The sequence below is a fragment of the Danio aesculapii genome, chromosome 4 (genome assembly GCF_903798145.1).
Source record: "Danio aesculapii chromosome 4, fDanAes4.1, whole genome shotgun sequence".
NCBI classification, from domain to species: domain Eukaryota; kingdom Metazoa; phylum Chordata; class Actinopteri; order Cypriniformes; family Danionidae; genus Danio; species Danio aesculapii.
The window spans coordinates 51,418,203-51,440,143 of NC_079438.1; the positions used below are offsets into that span (position 1 = coordinate 51,418,203).

At 35.7% G+C, this 21,941-nt stretch overlaps 1 protein-coding gene across 14 annotated transcripts in view; it reads left to right on the top strand.

Moving 5' to 3' along the window:
* Positions 1 to 21,941, top strand: part of wnk1b (WNK lysine deficient protein kinase 1b) — a 107,779-nt gene that overhangs the window by 69,621 nt on the left and 16,217 nt on the right. For 9 of the 14 annotated variants that reach the window (XM_056456013.1, XM_056456017.1, XM_056456015.1 and 6 more), the window contains 18 exons: positions 494 to 577; positions 796 to 831; positions 1,500 to 1,634; positions 3,506 to 3,730; positions 4,004 to 4,071; positions 5,897 to 6,053; positions 6,151 to 6,267; positions 6,452 to 6,559; positions 6,806 to 6,860; positions 6,953 to 7,093; positions 9,653 to 10,680; positions 12,246 to 12,326; positions 14,845 to 14,931; positions 16,011 to 16,047; positions 16,154 to 16,224; positions 17,069 to 17,547; positions 18,679 to 18,881; positions 20,516 to 20,716. In XM_056456013.1, the coding sequence (XP_056311988.1) occupies positions 494 to 577; positions 796 to 831; positions 1,500 to 1,634; positions 3,506 to 3,730; positions 4,004 to 4,071; positions 5,897 to 6,053; positions 6,151 to 6,267; positions 6,452 to 6,559; positions 6,806 to 6,860; positions 6,953 to 7,093; positions 9,653 to 10,680; positions 12,246 to 12,326; positions 14,845 to 14,931; positions 16,011 to 16,047; positions 16,154 to 16,224; positions 17,069 to 17,547; positions 18,679 to 18,881; positions 20,516 to 20,716 (3,313 nt within the window). The remainder of the gene's footprint in view (positions 1 to 493; positions 578 to 795; positions 832 to 1,499; positions 1,635 to 3,505; positions 3,731 to 4,003; positions 4,072 to 5,896; positions 6,054 to 6,150; positions 6,268 to 6,451; positions 6,560 to 6,805; positions 6,861 to 6,952; positions 7,094 to 9,652; positions 10,681 to 12,245; positions 12,327 to 14,844; positions 14,932 to 16,010; positions 16,048 to 16,153; positions 16,225 to 17,068; positions 17,548 to 18,678; positions 18,882 to 20,515; positions 20,717 to 21,941) is intronic. The other 5 variants (XM_056456014.1, XM_056456019.1, XM_056456022.1 and 2 more) reach the window with 5 other exon arrangements.

Sequence of the window (21,941 nt, forward strand, 5' to 3'; positions counted from 1 at the left end):
TGAAAGACAAGTATACTTGTAGCTTTCTAAGGGTTTCAAAACGCTCCATGTAAAGCCAGTGTTAATGATCTGCCTATTTTAGGAGAAGCATCCTTGGTTATACAAACAACTCCACATAATTCCCTGACCATTTATTTCTTTAATAACATTTACCCAAGCTACAGAATAATGTAGATTCACATGCATGAAGCCTACTCACTCCCCAGCTAACACCTGATGTCTGTTTGTCGTTTAATCGTGAGATGTGAGGCATACACAAAAAGTGAATGATGACCTGAGCGCATTGCTTAGAGTTCACACTTTGTGTATGAATGGCCAGTAGTTGAAAGTCTTATTTATTTTATTTTTGGCTGTAGCCACCAACATGTCTTGACTTGTCCCTTTTGTTTTTCTTTTCATCTCTCCACCACTGCCATATCTCTATCTTTCTCTTGTTTCTCTCATTCTCTCTCTCTCTTGCCTTCCCCCATATTCCTCTTCATATTCGTAACAGGTTCAAGTCCCCATTCCTCAATCTACAAGTGGCATGTCTCTGGCTTCCTGCAGCACCCCGGTTGCCGCCTCTGCTTCCCAACAGGTAAGATCTACGCGTATAACCAATCAGAATCTTCCTTTCCCCATTCATTAGCACAAACGGAGATCCAAGATTGATCAAGGCAAATAAACCACTCACTTTCCTCACACTCCCAAGTTTTTTGGTTTTATTTGAATCTCTCTGGATTCTCTCCTGCGCGTGAAAGCTGTGGACTTCAGAGGTGGCTTTCTCTCACACTGTGTTGTATTTGTTTCTTATAGTATGGAGTTTACTACGTCCAAGCACTCCCTTCGCAGGTAGAGAAAAAAACAACATTCCTCTCTTTCTCTCTCTCTCTCTCTGCTCATTTTAGTTTTCTCTCTCCCTCTTTATCACATTTACCTGCACTTTATTTTCAAGTCTTTGCCTTGCCCTCTTAATTTTGTCATTTCATTGTTGCATAATAAGAAATTTGTATAATGAAAGTGACGTAAGATCAGTCAAGGTAAGTTATATAAACGTAAGTTATTAGCAGCAGATTTAGCATCATGAACAGCATTTGCGACTTGCTGACAGTGATTATCAAAGACCATATTTTTGTCTTTTGGTTTGTAAAAGCCAAAATCTAATTTGCAGTGATACACATATAATGAAATTCAAAGCGGCAAGACATTCCAGAGGATTTCAAAGCAAAAAATGTGAAGCTTGTACTTTGTAAGTGCTTATCTTAGTGGTAACAATAGGCTGTTGAATTTCTGATCGTGTCACTGTGTTATGCTCTTGTGCAATGGTTTGATGTGAATGAAAATGTTATATTTGTTTTGAAATTAAGCATTTTATGTATAGATTTAATTTGCACCTGGCTTGTATGTAGAGTTGAAATGTACTGTTTCCTAAAAAGCTTGGCGATTTTTATAACATACCTTAATATCATGAGGTGAAGAGCAGTAAATGTTTAATGTAGGCGTTCTTATTCTCTTTTTAGGCTCCTGTTCAGCAACCGACCTCTCTAGGGCCCACTTCCCAACCCTGTGTCTCGCTACCCCAACAACAAACACCCCAACAGCCTTCCAGCACTGTAGCTCAGAGCATCTCCCAGACGCAGATCACGCCAACACAGGTACAATCAAATGCGATGGATCAAGTGATAAGTGATTACATATACTTAGAAATCACATTAAATGCATTTAAAACGACTTATTAAAGGATGTAAAATTGGTAATTATAAAAAAGTTATTATATGTTTAATGATGATAATGTTTGAAGGATTGTGGCAGAGTATAATTGGTTAGTATTAATTATTTGTCTTTGATACCATTAAAAGTGTATTAAATCAATATCAAATGCTTTAAATTACTTTTTTGGTATAAAAAAAACAGCAACTTTGTTACACTGAAAGACATTTTATATTTCTTTATATTATGGTTCAATTGTATGGTAGTCTTTTTTGATTTATTTTGACTTCTTAGCTCAGATAAATTAAACTAGATGCATTCAGATAGACAGACAGACAGACAGACAGACAGACAGACAGACAGATACACAGATAGATACACGGATGGATGGATGGATGGATGGATGGATGGATGGAATGATAGATAGAACCAGGGCGTTGCTAGACATAAAGCTTTATTGGGGCACAGTTCCCTTTTTGCTTAGTATAACATTTGTTAAAAAGTTCTCCATGTTTTTACTGCCAAGGACGTTGACCTAGACTGATTGTTGTTCATACATGCATTGTACGTATATTTAGTTTGTTATAGTTTGTAAAATTTGTTAAACATTTGTTCATTTTTCCTTATTTTAGGGAAAGTTTATGTTGATAAAATGTATGTATACAACTAAAGCTTGCTTGCTTTGACACAATGTCTATAATTTTTTTTTGTTATTATTGAATTACTATTATTATTATTGTATTATTAAATTTATTAAATCATAATAGTTTTTTTGATAGGGCAAATAAAAAATGTTTCCATCTGGGCCATTTGAAAAGTTCCTTAATGTTTAGCCCTTCACGAGTTATTTCTTTCATACTGGTCCTAAAAATGTCTCAAAAAGTCTTGGAAACCCAGATAAAGTAATGTATATAATTTAATATTTAAAAATTTTGTTGAATTTAAGCTACATTGCATTTACATGCCAACTAATTATAAGTAGACTGTTAGGTTAGGGTTAGTGGAAGTTGATATGTACTTCTAAGTTTCTTATAGTCAGTTAAATGTCTGTTGAAGGAGCAGTATCAACAGATATTAAGCAGACTAATACTCAAATGCACCATCAAAATACAGTGTTACCCTATGCTCTGTCACATTAAAAACTATGTTATGCATACAGTTTTCATGTTGACTTTGCAAATGAACAATTACTATGAAAGTTTTTCTCACTGCTTTTCTTTCAGCCTGTTATAACACTGTCTCTGTGGCCGTCTCTGTATGACGTGCCTCACCAGTGCTTGTTTGATCCATGTTTTCTGGCATGTTTCTGCCTGTGTGTTGCATGGACGTGTGGTTCTTTGTTTAATTGAGAGCAATCGCAGGAAGAAGCGCACCGTAGTGGCACATACAGATTGTGATTTATCAGATGTGGATTGAGCTCTTTAGTCACAAATAAATAAATGACGTCTTTTGATGTGGTGTTGGATTAGAACTTTGCTTAAAGTGTGCTGTTGACAATAACAACCTTATAAGCACTTAGCGAAGTGCCCCTCCTAACTTAATCTAATAACCGTTTGGCATTTGAATTGGAGTTTGTTTTTTGTGTGTGTTTGGCTTGCGGTCGTTGTGATCCCTCGTTCACCCCACGGCATGCTGTTCCCGTCATGTGGTCTGATCTCATGATTGTTTTCCCTGCGGTTTATCAAGGCATCGCTCCCTCTCACACATAAACTGGCCTTGCAGTTTCCATCTCCACCAGTTGGTGCTTGCACATGTATCTCCCTCATTTCTCCATCATGCCAGCCACTGATCTGACCAAGCTACCCCTCTCCCCCAGCTTTGCAGTGCGGCTCTCTGCGTGCCAACTATCGCAGTCACCCCGTTTCAGCAGCAACCAGTGCCCGAAGCGCTGACGTGCCCGAAAACAGCGCCAGCCACATCCCCTTCAGTGCTGCCGCCCCATCTACCCCTATTGGTAACAACACCTGTGCCAACCATCCATGTGGCCACAGTCCCTTCCCCCACCGAACATCCATGTTTACCAGCAGACGCCTTGGCGCAGGTACCTGGAATGGACCAAACAGACCCCAAAAAGCAACAATGCAGAATCAGATACTGTAGTTTTTGTCAGCAGATCTACTGTATTGGCATTTCATACTCTTTAGTCTATCCTGAAAGCATAACTGCCTCTAAGCAGCGTCCTATCTTTTCTTAGCTTGAAATAAGAGCTGTTTTTTAGAGAGAGCGTGATTGAAACTAAAGCAGTTGTACTTTTTGACTTCTTTGATCTGATTGTTTGTATCTCTTTCCTTCGTTTGTGTCATTTGCTGTTTAGACATCTCACAGTGCATCGCAGACTTTGACAACAGAGCTGTCACAACTCCAAACTCCTGCTGTGGAGAGGTAAGATGAACTACTGTGCAGATCCACATTATTTAAAGGTGCTGAATGTAAGTAACTCTTCTAAAGCATAAAAATACCATAATATGTTTGCAGATATGTAAACAAGCTAACTTGAACACATTTGTTTATCGGAAAAACAATGTTAAAGTCAGATATTCTGCTTTGAAAATGTGCGTTACGTGCTGGAACGTCTGTCTTTGTTTTGGTCGTTTAACCTGCCCAATGCCACGCCTTGGTGGAAAACGGCGTATTTCATTCATTCAGTCAGGAAGGCTCTCGAAGTATGCGTCCATGACCGAAATGCGACCTCTGGTGGACAGTAGCAGACTCCGAAATGAGACGCTGATTCAGAGTTCCACATGAGATGGTTATTAATTAGCAAATAATATAAATATTACGAACGTAAACATTAGGTGGGCAGGTTACATTGTAACCCCATGTCCTAACAACACGCTACATGATGAGATTTGCAGTGAGCAATTGGGCTGAATTTTAAATACAGCCACTCAGAAGCCCAAAAAAGTGCACTCACTGCACTTCAACAAAATGGTAAGGTTTATAATCTAATTAATACATATTAAACCTCTTTAACATTATTAAATGTACATTCTAAGTCACTGATATGTGATGGCTTGCACTGGGTCACAGTTCTAAAGTTCAATTTCAAATGGCTTATTTTAATTTCAAGATCTGAGGTGCTGATCTGCTGCTGCTTTCAGTAGTATGGCAATAAATGTTTAGTAAAATGGCATTTAAACTCACATTGTTAGCATTTAACACTGAATAAAGCACATGGGGTGTACCTGAAGATCATTGTCAGTTTATCCTGTTGTTCAGCTGTAAGAAGCTGTTTCTAATATATCAATTTGAGGAGTTGGTTAGAACAAAAACTCCTTTTAATATGGAGAATATTCCTTCTATAACGTGCCGTTGCTTTTATTTAGAACACAGTTTTATGCTTTAGGCTCAACAGTCAGGCACACTGTTGGTGTCGTCAATTTGGCAACCTTCGCTTACGTGTGTTTTGAACCAGGTGTGCAATACCTAGGTCAACCACTGGGTGTCAAACTTACATAGTGCACCTTTAACACTTTACAACAGGGTGTCTGCGGGGTCTTTAAAAAGTATTAAAAGTTGATAAATCAATTATGAGAAAATTAAGGCCCTTAAAAGGTATTAAAAAGTTTTAAATTTTGTTCAAGCATTGTCCAAAGTGTTTGACTCCAAAAAAGCATAAATATATTTGTTTTCCTCCTAATATTAACAACGGCATGCACAATCTACGTTCAGGGGCGCGTCCGGTTTAGGTTCACGTCAGAGCGCGATTGGTTCAGGGGCGCGTCCGGCCAAGCTCCTCTCCGGGGGATGTCACGTAAATGTGACAAACGCAGGAAGGTGATCTGACGCTTCCCACATATAGAGAAACCATAGAGCGAAACAGACTGCAAAATGTGAAAATGGTTGAAGAAAGACGAGTTTAAACAGTTGCTAAAGCCTGTCGCTGAAAACAACCTCATAATTTATTCTTTCAAGCTTTGTTTCTTCCAAGTTCTGAGTTCGGTTGCATGGACATGCTCTATTGATTTATTTAACCACAACTGTTTATTAACAACTGTTTATTAAGTAAAGGTTTGATACTGATTAGAACTTGAATGGCGATGAGGTCTTAATATTCTGAGAAGGTCTTTAAAAAGTTTTATAAAGATATTGAAATTACCTTTAGGATTCCTGCATATATCCTGTACAAGAAAGTTATAAAAAATGTGCAAATTTGACTTATTTTTTGAGCTTTGATAACTTATTTTTGCTTTAATGTGCTTGTTAGCAGTCATTCTGATGTAGCATCTGGGCTCAGTGATGGCAATGAGGGCGTAACGGGCGGTAGACATGAGGGTCGTCCTGCCAAACGACACCAGCGCAGATCGGTGCGCAGCCGTTCACGCAATGAAAAGACTTCGAAGGTCAAGCTCAGTGTGCTTAATGTAAGTTTAGCAACTGATCTTTTAATACATATTTTCGGGTGTGGGGTATAGATATTAAAAGATATTAAAAGAAACATCTCTTGGTGTTTTTTCTCAGATCTCCAGCATGGGTGACAGAGTTGCAGAGTGTCAATTAGAAACGCACAATAGGAAAATGGTGACTTTCAAGTTCGATCTTGATGGTGATAACCCAGAGGAAATTGCACAGATAATGGTAACTTGAAACGCTACCTGTATGCTTTAATACTGAACAGATTCTCAGTTTTTCCTTTTCATGTTGCCTGCAAGTGTAAGCATAAGCTGATGCTAAGTAAACTCACATTTCTGTAGCCAATATACACTTCAAGCTGCTAAAACTCATTAAGATAAGGGCCATTGTTTTCTGCACATCATCTTAGGTACAAAGTGAATTCATTCTAGAAAGTGAGCGTGAATCATTCATCGATCGAATCCGAGAAGTGATAGAAACAGCTGATGAGAAAGGGGTGGAGAGAGAGCGCAGCCAGGTACGTCATTCTACATACTCAATTTCTTTTTCATTAAATAATTAAATATTAACTAATTATAAACAGCCAATTTATTAAACTATCAACCTTTTGGCAAATATTTGATGTTACATAATATTTTTTCAGACATACATTAAATAATAGATGAATTTAAATTATAAAATAATAATAGCATGCTAATTTGTACTTGTGATCGATATCAAATTGTGCACAGATGATAATGTCAAGCTTATTATGTCCTTACAGATGGCCAGTGACCACGAGCAGCTTATGCCCACAGCATCTGTGCCTCTTGAACAAGGTAGAACTTACAATCCCAGCATGTAATCGAAGTTCATGTCCTTTGCAAATGATGCGTCACAACTGAAGTCTTACTTTAATGTTATCTCTCAGGTGTGCCACCTAGTTCAGCTGCCCAGGTGGTTCACTCAGCAGGCCGCAGGTTTATCGTGAGTCCAGTGCCTGAATCCAGATTGAAGGATCAGTTCTTTAGCCCATCCCAACCTACAATCCCTCTTCATGAAGAACCTGCCCGTGAGTGTAATATTTAAATAATGTCAAAGGAGTGGTTCACTCAAAAATGACAGTTCTGTCATCATTTACTCACCCTCCACTTTTTCCAAACCTGCTTGGATTTCTTAATTCTGTTGAACACAATATAGTTTTAAATTTTAATGCATGATGGGTAACAAGTAGCCAATAATTTTAGTATTTTTCTTGCTATGTATAAACGTCATAATTGGAAAGAAAAGCAGCATTCTTCAATTTTTTTTCAATGTTCAACCAAAGTAAACTAAAGTCCCAATCTTATTGGATTGAATGGTGCGTCATACCAAAAAAACATCCCAAAGCATTTTGTTAATTATGCTTTTATGCCTGGCATTGTGCAAGCTCATATTGATGCTCTTAGTTTAGCTATGAGTGGGTCCACACGGAATCAGATTTTATCCCATCATTGAGTCTGTGTATTAGGGCTGGGTGATTAATCGAAAAGCAATCGAAGTCGACATTTAGAACCTAAAATCGATTAAATTTATCCAGGTCAATTTTTTCAATTACTTTCCCTACTGTGTGTGGAGTCAAGTGATCCTGCTCTGTTAAGGCTGAATTACACTTATTATATTATGATTTATACTTACTTACATTATTTTGATATACTTCTGCCATGGACATGTGTACAGTCCGGTGCAGCCTTCGCATACCCGTGCACCAGTCAAAAAAATGGGTTGTTGCTAGATCTGATATGGTTGTGGCCGGAAGTTAATGAGAATTATTTATATTGTTTATTAAATTTACCATTTATTGTATTTTATTAACATCAACCGCCACCCCAACCATCACATTAATGTAAAAACAGTAGTTGTACCGAGTATTATTTATGCTATCTATTAAATTGCCCAATAAATTGTATTTTTTAACACCTACCCCTACGCTAACCCTAAACCCAACCGTCACAGTGCTGTAAAAATATTAAGTATTGTTATACAGTGCCATAAAAAAATGCTGCTATATTTATGTGTATATCGCACTTCTGGCTGGCCACGTATCTGATCTAAGCTTTGGCAAAAAAAGTACTTATTCCTCACAACAGTGAGTAGCGCAAGCTTTGTGATTGATCGGTTTGGTAGCGGTGATGACGGTAGGTGGCGCAGAGGGCCACGTTTTAGGAAATGTGTTTTAATTCCAGTTGTTCAGCTTATTGTTGTTGTTCAATAAATAATAATAGATAGTAGATAGTGTGTGTTTACTGAAATGATTTTAAAATGAAGTAATGCACCCCACATTTACAAATCTCTCGTTTGTAATATGTGAGCAAATTTACTATACAGATCTTGTCAGTGAACTATGAGGACAAAAACATAAAAAAAAAATAATTAATTAAAATCGTAATCAAGTTAAAATGTTCATGTATGAGATTATATTTTATATTATATTTGAGATTATGATTTTAGGCCAAATCACCCAGCCCTACTAAGTATTTACTTGTATAAGTGCGTATAAATTTATATTTGTTCAGTTTTTAAATTAATTTCACCATTAATATTTTAATATAATAATAGTAATATTCAAATGTTCGTATGATTTATTTACAATACAGTTTGTGAGGTAATATTTTCTGTCTTTAGTAGATATGTTATAGGAGAGACTTGCTTTGTTTACCAAATGAGTTCATCTAATTAGATTTGCATTGTAAACATTAAATAAAAGTTAAAAAGATATTCTTTTTTATTTAATATATTAAGGTTTTAGTTATGATAGCCTACTCCTAAAATCATTCCGCATAAATCCGCAGATTTTTAAAAAAATTCTTGGCAGAAATATCAAAAAATGTCCGCAGATCTGTCTGGCCGTACTCATAACTAGGGCCAGACAGATCTGCGGACGTTTTTGCTATTTCTGCGGAGTATTATGTAAAAAATCTGTGGATTTATGCGGAATGATTTTGGAAGTATCATAACTAAAAACTTAATATATGAAATAATAAAAATAATACCTTATTACCTTTTATTTAATATTTACAATTCAAATCTAATTAGATCCACTTATTTGGTAACCAAAGCAAGTTTTTTCATGCAATATATCTTCTACAGGACAGAAAATATGACTTTACAAACTGTATTGTAAATAAATCATATGAACATTTAAATATTAGTCAATAATTTTACGAAAATTAATTTAAAAACGGAATAAATGTAAATTTACACACATTTAACCAAGTAAATAAATAAACTCAACGATGGGCTAAAAATCTGCAGAAATCTGCGGATTTCTGTTTGTGCAGATTCTGTGTGGGCCTAGTTATGAGGTAATAAACATTGCCACTAAGCTTTAGCTAAAATCATCCATGTGTGGGTGGGCCTTAAGAGTTGTGTCTGGCTTTGTACTTTAATTTATCTGTCATGAAATTAGTCAAAATTGAATGTATATACTCAAACCAATTGACTTTGACAGAGGAATTAAATCATATCACAAGCTTTAAATTTAGTTGTGAAATGTGTGTAAGCTGGTCCCTAACCTAGATTAGATGCAGCATGTTAGACAACAAATGCAAGCTTGTTCTCATTGTTGTCTTGAATTTCTCTTCTTCATCAGCTCTGCCAGTTGCATTGCCCGCCTTGGGGCTATCTGTGTCTGCGTCTGCTGTCAGCCTGCAGCAGGCATTTGCTGAGATGCGGCAAGCCCACTTTGACCCGGGTCCCAGCACTGCACCACCTATGCTCCACGATTCCATGCCACCTCTGCTTCCCACCATACCCTTGCTCTCTAGTGCCACCCCGGTGGTCTCTCCCCCAGTGTCTTTAGAAGTGACCTCTTCACCATCTCTCCCTTCCATAAACCCTCCAGTGTCATCATCTCCTCCTCCAACCATCCCGGTCAATTCCGTAACCTCGCCTCCAACCCAACTCACCCTGCCTCAAAGTCAAGTTCCACCTACCGTCATCAGTGTTATTCCCACCCCTTCCACTCTGCCAATGCCAACGGTGCCACCTGCCACATCCTTCCCACAGGCTTCAGTCACCGCCGTACCTTCCAGTACACCAATCGCTCCAATGGGATCAGTGTCTGGAGGCAGTGGAGAACAACCATCCATCCCTTCTGCTTCTACGCCCACTAGCGCTACCATCCAAACGCCACAGCTGGCACCATCCACAGTCATCCCCACCACCACGGCTCAGTCACAAGTGCCCCCTCTCCAGCCAGTGACCACAACCATGCCAGTTGTGCAGCCCACACCAGTGCAAAGCCAACCACAGACCACCGCCGTGCCCAATCAGAGCCACGCGCATAGTGTTGAATGCGACAGCGACCAGCAGGGCAAGGTTGATGACATACACGCTCTAGATAAGAAACTGCGCTCGCTCTTCATGGACTTGGGCTCCGGTCCTCCATCTGCCCAGTCTGATATCGCATCCGACCCAATGGCGACTCCAAGCGTTCCTGGCACCTCGTCTCCAACCACCTCTGCCACCCCCAGCGGGACTCCACTCCCTCCCTCTAGTTTACCCCTGAACTCCTCCACTCAGTCTGCGGGGTCTCCTATGACCTCCATGGGCAATACCTCCACCCCGGTCGGCTACAGTCAGACCACTCCATCCAAAGCTCCCTTATCACGATTACCGGTGAGTAAACGCTTCATCAGAAAGCCAAAAGGCTGCATATGTATGGGTTAAAGGCTGATCTCAAGAAACCTGTCAGTGTAAAGGTATATAGGTTATATTTAGTCACTATCATATGTATTTCAGAAATAAATGAAGCCTATTTTTTTAGGTAGAATTATGATTATGTTTTTGTTGTTTATATTGTGACTTTGTTTTTTGTAAAATGAAGCTGACACTTTTAACAGCGGTTTAATGCACAAAATAGAAATAAGTGTGTGTAATTTTGTTATGAACACCTGTATTACTTGTTTTAAATTTAATTGTTAAACATTTTAATTTTAATTAATTAAATGAACTTGTCTAGGCAGGGTAATTAACATTTATTATTACGTAATAGTAATAGTTTGCATTTATATTACATATTTTTTTAAGTAGCTTTAGACACATTAAATTGATCAAAGTACATAAACGAGTATTTTAAGTTAATGATGATCTTTTGTATATTTGTAATAATAATAATAATAATAATAATAATAATAATAATAATGGTAATATTAAGGAAATATGTATTTGGTACACCAGATTAGCATATTTGATCATATTTGAAAATTTTTAAGGATTATTTATAATAATGATGATGATGATGATGATGATGATGATAATATTAATATTATTATTAATAAAATATATATTTGGAACACCTGATTATATTTGATCATATTTGAATGTTTTCTAAAGGATGATGATGATGATTATTATTATTATCATCATCATCATTATTATTATTACTACTACTACTACTACTATTATATTTTAATGTTTTTTAATAACCCCTCATTCAATATATGTTAATAATTTAGGGTCATGGGTAGGCAATAATAAGTTTGTGACTGAATGATAACAGTGGATAAAAAACATAAGACAGTTTTACGGTACTGTGATTATTATATGAATGTCTTCGTAAAAGACAACACATTTTTTCCCACATTGAACACAATATACAGTATTTAATTTTACAAATGTTCAATTTAAAATTCATATTTAAAACATTTTAGAACAGTAAAAAATGTCAGACTAAATAATTAAAATAAATCATTGACTTCTGCAAGGTTCATTAGTTGACAAAACAGATTTCTTTACAACGCATAAATAAACCTTTACATATGCCGTAGGAGCGGTATAACAATAAACTGGTTATCGACCCTTGCCTAGCTATGGGACAGTATTTTTAAAATAAACAATATCTATATATAAATAAGTATATTTGTATTGTATATGTGCGCATGTCAAGCAAATAATCTGCAGTTTTTGATGGTACCAATTTAGACAAACAGTTTTCTTGTCTTTAACATCACAGTTTAACTTCTCTCCTCTATCAAACTACTAACCATTTAAACCCTGCATGATTTTAAAGTCTAAGAGTTTCATGACTGACAAAATGCATGACATTGTAATTCTACCCTTTTCATTATAAGAAAGCTCTAGTGTCAAATGTAGCACTTAGCCTTATGCGGCATGTAGCTCTGGTCTCTGCCAGCCCTGGTCCTTTACAATGCTTTAGATTCTCTTCCATCTTCATTCATTAGGTGTTGCCTGTCGGCCCAGATCAGGCTGGCACGCCACCCACAGAGCACCTTCCACCCTTCCCAGGACCTGGTTTAATTCAGGTGCTTTTTGCTTCTTTCTTTCTCTGTCTATCTCTGTTTTATATAGTGGCATTCCTGTAAACACTTCGAGCATGAGTAGAGATTGTTAATCGCATAAGAATCAAACCTCTGCATGGTGTAGCTTTCCTTTGAGAGCGGTTAGGAGCATGACCTGTGACTCTCATTAACTCTGACTTGCTCTACCTCTCTGCCGTTGATGAATGGAGAACAAGATCATTTTTAGAAAAAGTGTATGAAGCAATTTTAGTGTGTTGTCTTGTGATCTGTGTTTACTGGGATTAAGCTCATTTATTAATATATAATTCTAATTATTATTAATAAATAAAGATAATAAATAATTATTTTTAGTGCTGGGCAAAAATGGGCTCTATGCCCAGCAAGTGTTTTTTTAGCCAATGATAAACTTCCGGTGAAAGGTTTATGAGACTTTTTAATTTTATAAGGTTTCTTTTACAGCATCGATGTTGTGATGTAATTATAATACATTCAGGTAAAGAGACTTCAGCATTCATTTATTGTTCAAGCGTAAAACGAGATGAAAGACCGTGTAAACTCTAGCGCCATCAGTGGCAGCAGGCAAGCACAGAAACTCCATTGAATATACTTGGGTAAAATAAATTTCATATTTTAAGGAGACGACAGGGAAAACTGAAATTTAACGCAGTGCTTCTTGTCTGGTCTGAGACCCACTTCATATCATGTATCTATCCGGCAGTGAAAATCTCAGATTTTTAAAGAAATCAGATCTTAAACGTGGTGTTTTTGTAATGGAAAGACAGTTCACTGAAAGTATATATATATATATATATATATATATATATATATATATATATATATATATATATATATATATATATATATATATATATATATATATATATTAGTGCTGTCAATCGATTAAAAAAATTTAACTAATTAATCACACTTTTTTTTTTTGCAATTAAACGACTGAAACTTTTTTTGGCTATTCAAATGTAAAATTTATGTAAATTCAAGACAAATAAACTACGTGAATTCAAAATATGATTGTTTATCAGAATTTTTGCTTAACTTGTAAAACAGATTGCTTCATGTAAACAACATGCATGAAGAAATAAACCATGAAGATCGGTTGGCTTGAAAGCCATATTTATTACAGAAATAAAAACACAGGCTTGTAAGTGCCATTTGAATTTCAAAACAATCAAGATATGTATATCTATGAACGTACATAACATTACGCTTAAATCTCTGTGTTAAATAAATCTCTATACGTACATAATAAATAAATAAACTTATAAATATATTACACACACCTATAGTATGACAATTATATAGTATTATATTTTTTGGTGTGATTAATTGCTATTTAATCTTTTCCCAGCACTAATTATTTTGTTATAATTAAAAGGAAGGTGCTTTTCTGCCCCCCTGCATAAGATTTTTTTAGCTAATTTTTTTTACAGTATTTTAATTTGATGGGTTTTTTGGATTGCAACTTATTGTGTATTTTTTCCCCATTGCTTTTAACAATTGTTCGTCAATACTTTTTTCTTTTTTTAATGAAATTTCAGGAATTTAAGCCACTTTTTATTTATCAGTGAGCAATGTTAGTATATTTTTGTTTAGTTTGTTTTATTTTATTATTTTTCTAATGTTATTTTAGTTTGGTGTTGTCTATATAGTTTTTGCTCGATTTTAATTAGCATTGAGTTTAAATGAAAATGAGAAATATTTACTTGTAAACTAGCAGATAGTGTTTTATGTATTTAGTTATTATTATTTTTTATTGTTATTATTATTATTATTATTATTATTCCATAGAGTATAAATGATTTTAGTTGTATGGTTAGCTTTAGCTTTTAGCTGACTATAACAGCTCAAAAAGGCTCCAACTGAGCAATCAGATTCAAATTCCAAATTATTAGCCATTATCTTTTAGCGTATTGTGAATGAAATTAGATTTTGGACTATTCTCATTTAATCAAAGTAATTAAGACAGTATGTCATTGTTCCAAACTGAACCTGATTCATTTACATCACGCATCAAGAAAATAACTTCCTTCCTTCTCAAAACAATTTCTGCTAAATATAAGAGATTTTTTTATAATCCTGTAGATTTGATGTGATGTTTTTTTATCCATCACTGTTGAAAAAAAAAGAAGTAAAAGTACTGTGATAGCACTCAGCCGCAAGCAAACTCATACAAAAGCTTTCAGGAGCCGCAGAGCGTGGGCCAATTAAAGGATTTACTCTACATTTTACAAATATGTAGTGTGCAACATGAAAGGAAAAGCTCAGCTGGGATTAAAAGCATCGGAGTTCTTCCAGGCACTGGTCATCTGACCCTGTACTTACTGTAAAAGATCATCTCATGCAAAAGTTAATTAGATACACCGTTCCCTGTATTGTTGTATTTGTGTGCGCTTGCCATGAGTAATAAGTGTTTGTACCGGTCTGCGTGTGTGTGTGTGTGTGTGTGTGGATGTGTTTCTTGGGGCTAAGTGAATTTGACTAATTGCTGAAATGGATTATTTAGTCCCAGCAGCCCCTGGAGGATCTGGATGCCCAGCTGAGGCGGGCACTGAGTCCGGAGACCGTCCCAATCAGCAGTGTCACGCACCAGGTACACGCACACACCGTCAGGGGTCTGGCTGAAAAACACCAGCACATGTGGATTAAGTGGCGGATCTGTCGGATTCCATTTGCTGAAGTTAAAGATTCAAAACGCTGCCACTGGAATTTTCCATAGACCAAAACAGAGAGAGAGAGCGAGAGAGAGAGAGAGAGAGAGAGAGAGAGAGAGAGAGAGAGAGAGAGAGAGAGAGAGAAATATCAATTGGCATACAGCAGTAAACCAGAAAGTCACTCTTTAAATTGGGTCCAACGATTCATCCATCCATCCATCCATCCATCCATCATTCTATTGTTCTATCTATCTGTCTGTCTGTCTGTCTGTCTGTCTATCTGTCTGTCTGTCTTGTCTGTCTGTCTGTCTGTCTATCGTTCAAGCTGTCTATCTATCTATCCTCTCTATAGTTTTAGTCATTCTATCTATTTTTTTGTTCTGTCCATCCATCCATCCATCCATCCATCTTTATTGTTCTATCTATAATTCTATTGTTATCTTTCAATCTATCGTTCTATCTTTATTGTTCTATCTATTGTTCTATCTTTATTGTTCTATCTATTGTTCTATTTTTATTGTTCTAGCTATCATTCTGTTATCGTTCTATCTATAATTTTATCTTTATCGTTTTAGCTTCATCTTTTTTAAAGTTATCATTCTATCTGTCATTCTATCATTATCATTCTATACATCATTCTATCTTTGTCGTTCTATCTATCGTACTATCTTTATCGTTCTAAAGTTAACGTACTATCTATCATTCTATCTATCATTATATCGTTATCATTCTCTTTATTTATATAAATTTTTTAAAGTGTTTATAAAGTGTTTTTTAAAGTATTATGCATAACTCAATTGTGGGTATGCATAAAGAAACATTTAATTTATTAATTATTAAAAAATATTAAATAAGTTCAGCTAAATAAATGCAAACTTGTAGTAGTTTGTAGTATATTTAGATAAATTGTTTTTTATATAATTATTTACTAATTACTTAAAATTTGTTTTTTAAAAATAATTTAATATTGAACTTTTATCAACATCTGTCTGCTTCTCATCCCTTCTCTTTTCTGCAGTCATCTTTTACCGGGATGCCACCTGGAGGACAGCCAGGTATGTGCTGCCAATTTTTACCTAGCAAAAAAAAACTAAGCCCGTTCCCTCTCATATTACATGATCTCATTAAGAGTTCTGCTTATTAATGGCTCTCCTCTTTCAGTTCCGTTTTCACTGGATGATGAGCAAGCAGCCGCACCTGCAGCTGGAGGATACAAACTGGGGCGATTCCAGGTAAACACTTTCACAAGGCAGTGTGTCAGGAACAGGATGTTCATAGTGATTTCACACAGTATAATTAGTGACGTACCCATCTTGATTTTTTATCGCTAATTCCTATACTGATTAAAAAAAAAATCTTTACAAAAAGAGTGGATGGCAACATCAACAGCCTGAGGTATCAAGACATTTTTGCAGCTCATTTCATTACAAACCACAGGAAAAGGCAAATTCTTCAGCAGGATAGCGCTCCTTCTCATATTTCAGCCTGCACATCAAAGTTCCTGAAAGCAAAGAAGGTCAATGTGCTCCCGGATTGGCCAGCCCAGTCTCCAGACATGAACATTATTGAGCATGTCTGGGGTAAGATGGAGGAGGCATTGAATATGAATCCAAAGAATCTTGATGAACTCAAAGTCCTGCAAGAACGCTTTCTTTGCCATTCCAGATGACTTTGAGAAGTTATTTAAGTCATTGCAGAGATGTATGAATGCAGTCCTCCAAACTCATGGGAGTCATACACAGTATTCATTCTGTTTCCACTGCACCATGACTTTATATTCTATAATGTACATTATTTCTGTTAAGTGACAAGACTTTTGTCTAAGCGAAGTCAGACCTTACTGTCCTAATTAAATCATTAAAAGTCAAGGCATGATCATATTTTATTTTAGGTAAAATAAGCGTAATCTAGAGGCCTTTCATATGAGCCACTTCTGATACCAAATGATCAACTAGAAGTCAAGTTATTTTTTGTTGTTCCTAAAACTTGGATAGACGACAAGACTTTTGTCAGGTAGTGTACATAACTGTTCTCTCTCTCTTTCTGTCTCTCTCTCTCTCTCTCTCTCTCTCTCAGGTGTCGGTTGCCACTGATGAGAACACCACACAGACTCCCACCAGCTCATCCTCCTCCACATCATCTTCCTCTACCACCTCCTCTTCCTCCTCCTCCTGTAGTCTTTCCAGCCCTGAAAACACACTGCACAGAACCTCCTCGCCCTTCAAAGACACAGAAGCGGATGTGGTCGATGGTCTCCCTGCTCTCCCCCACCGGACAACGACCCAGCCTCAGCCCACCACCATCGGCCGCTTCCAGGTCACGACCAAAACGGACACGCAGGTGGGACGCTTCTCTGTTAGCAAAGCACAGGACGAGGTGACTACATCCACCATACAACCTCAGCCCACACCTCAAACCCATTCTGCTGTGGGCAACGGTCCAGCACAGAGTCCCGGGAGCTTAAACAACTCTATCAGCTCCTATTTCAGCAGCGATAATGACTCTGAGTTTGAAGACGAGGACTTTAAGCGAGAAGTCAGCAGGCTGAGAGACAAGTATGTTTGGTTTTGACTGATATACAGTTGAAGTCGAAGTCCTCTTGAATTATTAGCCCCCACCCCCCCACCCCGTATATTTTTTTCCCCACAATTTCTGTTTAACGGAGAGAAGAAACAGTTTTCAGTACATTTCTAAACATTAATTAATTTCTAATAACTGATTTCTTTTATCTTTGCTAAGATGACAGTACATAATATTTTACTAGGTGTTATTCAAGATGCTAGTATTCAGCTTAAAGTGACATTTAAAGGCTTAATTAGGTAAGTTAGGGTAATTAGCCAAATCAGTGAACAGTATAACCAGGTCTGTAGCTGGGGGGTGTTCGTGTAGTTCGAAAGACCCACTCCTTACTAACAAAGATCCAGAGTTGGTCCCATGCCCTGTACATGTGCCCATTTTTCTTATTTTAACTGGTATGCCATAATTAATTGTATGTGTTGGCTGTTGCTTTGGTGTGACTTTCCAAATACTGACTGAGAAAAGTTAAATGTGCTGGCCAGTTTGTTATTTGCCTAATAAATGATAATAGGCTAGTTTTTAATGTAAAACTTTAACAGATTCCTTTTTGTTCTGATGATAAATGATGTAATAACTTTGTATTGAAAAAATAAGTATTGTTGTTTTGTTTCTTTATTCTAAATTTTGTGATGTGTGGTTACGATGACCATCCAACAAGCTAATCCAGCAAAAATTTGCTCTTTTTTTTTTTTCTAAATTGTGCTTAAAATGTCACTAAAATGCAGCATTTAAACCTCATTATTAAATAGAAAATGAAGCGTATAACAGCAAAAAGCCTGTTCACCAGGCTGGCTACGGCCCTGATAACGAGGTTTGTTCTGTAGAAAATCTAAATAAAATTCTGCTTAGGAGGGCTAATAATATTGACCTTAAAAGGGTTTCAAAATTAAAAACTGCTTTCATTCTAGCTGAAATGAAACAAATAAGACGTTCTCCAGAAGAAAAAATATTATAGGAAATACATTGAAAAATTCCTTGCTCTGTTAAACATCATTTAGGAAATATTTGAAAAAGAAACTTCACAGGAGGGCAAATAATTTTGACTTCAACTGTATAAGAAACGGGCTGGTGGAAATGAGATTAGATATGCAGTGTTTTTTTTTCCCCAGGCACATGGTAGAGAGTCAGGCTCTATATTCTCGTCAGAAAGCAGAGATTGAGGCCCTATTTGCCCGTTTGGGGAAAGTTCCACCCGCCATGGTTAACCCACCTGTGGTGAACCCAGCCGGCCGCAGGAGACGTCCCACCAAGAGCAAAAGCAGCAAATCCAGTCGTGGGAGCTCGCAGGCTAGCAAGAGTCCCGTACAGCCAGGTATACACCTTTTTTTTATACAAATCAGGGGTTGGATATAACAAAACATTCTTAAAGTCAATGTGAAATCTAAATTTGCAATATTTATTTTGCTTGTTCACATTGTTATCTATCGTTCTATCATTAAATATTTGTCTATCTATCCATCCATCCATCCATCCATCCATAATTAATAGAAGTAATTTTTCTTAAGTATTTTAATATGTATTATGTATAATAAACGCAATTGTGGGTATACATAAAAATAGATTTAATTAAAAATATATATTTCAATATGTGTAAGAAGCTGAATAAATACAATTGAACATTGAATTTGTAGTTTGCAGTAAAGTTAGATGAATTGTTAATTTATCTAACTGTACTATAATTTAATAATTGCTCGCTGGCAAGCAAGAGTTCTGTACAAACAAGCATATAAGTTTTTTTTCAAACAAATCAAGGGTTGGCTTTTAAAACGTCAAGTGTAAAATCAAAACTTACAATTTGTACATTGTTATCCTTTAGGTGAGCAATTAATTCGGGCAAATTAATCCACTGAAAATGTTTGTTTAGGTAATTTTCAAAGTCTGACAATACATAAGCCCCACCCCCTACTCAATATTCCATTTCAGATGGAAGTACATCAACATACTGAAATTGAAAAGTCTCAGCAACTTCCGGTTCACACTAACTAATATTTTATTTTTATTTTCTAATTGACAAAATAATATTTTTATGAAAGTATTTTTTCCTCAATATTTGAATTCTATTAATCATAGTTAGAGTACTCTTTATGCTATTATTTTCTTCAACAGATCATATGATAATATTATACAGCTTGTTATTGTGTATTTTGGAGTAGTTTAACATGCTTTAATGTTCAAAAGTTGTATTGTTTTCACATACTGTGAATTTTTAAAGGAACTCTCTGAACCGCTATGATTTAATGCTAATTTCACTAAGATTTGATTTCTGTAAGCCACTTCTTTCTTAAAATCCTTAAGTGCTTTGATTGGCCAGCTTGACTCGGGGTGTTGTGATTGGCAAACACCTAAAGTGTCATAAATGTAACACCCTTACCATAATCATGAGTTTTGGTTTTCAAATTTTTAAAGAAATTGTAAACACAAATAATAGTTCTACATTAATGTTGTAATTTGCTGAAAGGGAAGGTTACACTTTAAAATAATGGTTCATTTGTTAATTGTTTGATAATATAAACAACTAGTAATACATTTATTACGGTATTTATTTACCTTTGTTAATGTTAGTTAATGCTAATTAAGTTAACAAGCACAACTTTGGAGTTTAATAATGCATTAGTAAATGTTGATCTATGATTAATAAGTGCTTTACCAGATTATTCATACTCTGCCAATGTTAGTAAATACATTAACTAACTAACTAATAGACCACTATTCTGATGTGTTACCAAAAAAAAAATTGTATACACAAATAGTTTATATTAAAAACTGAAATTCGTTTGATTTCGATTATGTAAAATTCTGATCAATGAGTAGCGCTTTTTTATGCAAGTAGTTTTTTTTCCCTTAAGTAGGTTTGTCTTGAATCTAGCATCAGCAACTCAAAATCTGTTGTTGTCGTATGCCTCAATCTTTCTATATATGTTTGTGTATTTTTCCATGGTCTTTCAGCAACCAGCACTTTATCAGCACAGAGCGCCCCCTCCATGTACCCAGCCCAGCAGGCCTTCCTGGCCCCCGGGGGGATGATGGATGGGGGGAGCAGCCCTCTGCTGCAGTCCTTCAAACCCTCACCCTCCAACGACAACCTGTGCTCCACTTTCACCAGTGACGCCACACTCTCTGCGCCCAGTCTGTGTGTAACCTCACAAGGTAAAAATAAAGAGACCTAACACACCACAGCCCTCAGCTTGATCCTGAGCTTTTTCTTCTCGTTTTTTTTATCCACACCAAGTAACACATATTAAGATAAAGTGACATAAGGAGTCACTAAAGTCAAGCAAAAATATTGGAGTTGCAATTAAATAGTTCATAAAATAGATATTTAGATCATTTAATACTAGATTTAGTAAAAATACATAATAATACTTTAATTATTATGTACTTGCGTCAAAATAGAGATGACCTCCCTTCATGCAATACATGGCTGTTGAAAATAAATCAGATTCTCAGTTTATGATTTAAAGTTATGTGTTTATAGTTTGTGTATTGTTAATTACATTACATTTTACTGTAATTAAAAATGTTTTTATATTTGTTACAATTAATTTGCAATAACAATTTAAGTTTTTTTTTTACAATTAAATTACTGTATTTACATTAAAATGTAAATAATGTTAAGCTACTCATGACATATTTCTTCTAAATTTAAAATAAAAATGTTGTTCGTATTAAAATACCCAAAAACTGCCATGTCTTTAGATAGATGGTTATATAAGTTGTTCGTATAAAATTTTGTGAAACTTTTGTTCACATTAAAATACGAAAAAGGAGATATTTAAAAAGGTTTTTAGACTGTACAAAGGCTGAGAAATCAATATTTGGTGGAATAACCACTACAAATTATACATTTAATTATAGGTTATATTGATTTTATGTGTAAAATATAATAAAATAAATAAAGCTCTAAATGTATTTATTTCCAATCCATGTCTTTAGATAGACATGTATATTAACTTTGTTCGCATTGTAGTTTATGAATGTTTTGCTCACATTAAAATACCAAAACGGTGCCATGTCTTTAGATATACATATTTATATAAATATTTAGATTACACAATACCTGAGAAATAACCACTACAAATTATACATTTAATTATATATTATATCAAGTTTTATGCTGAAAATATAATAAATTTAAGCTCTAAATGTGTTTATTTCCAATCCAAATATATGTTTACAGTGGTCCCTCGCTATAATGCATTTTTTTTTTTTTTTTGTGCAATTTCACATGCTTTTTATCTACAACGTGTTCTGCGTCCTGATTGGCTGTAGACCATTGTCAAGCAACCTCCTACGTGCCGTGTCTCCTGTACAGTACGCAATGTGTTCAGCTTACCAAATTTACATAAATCTTCCATCTCTAGCAGTGTGACTC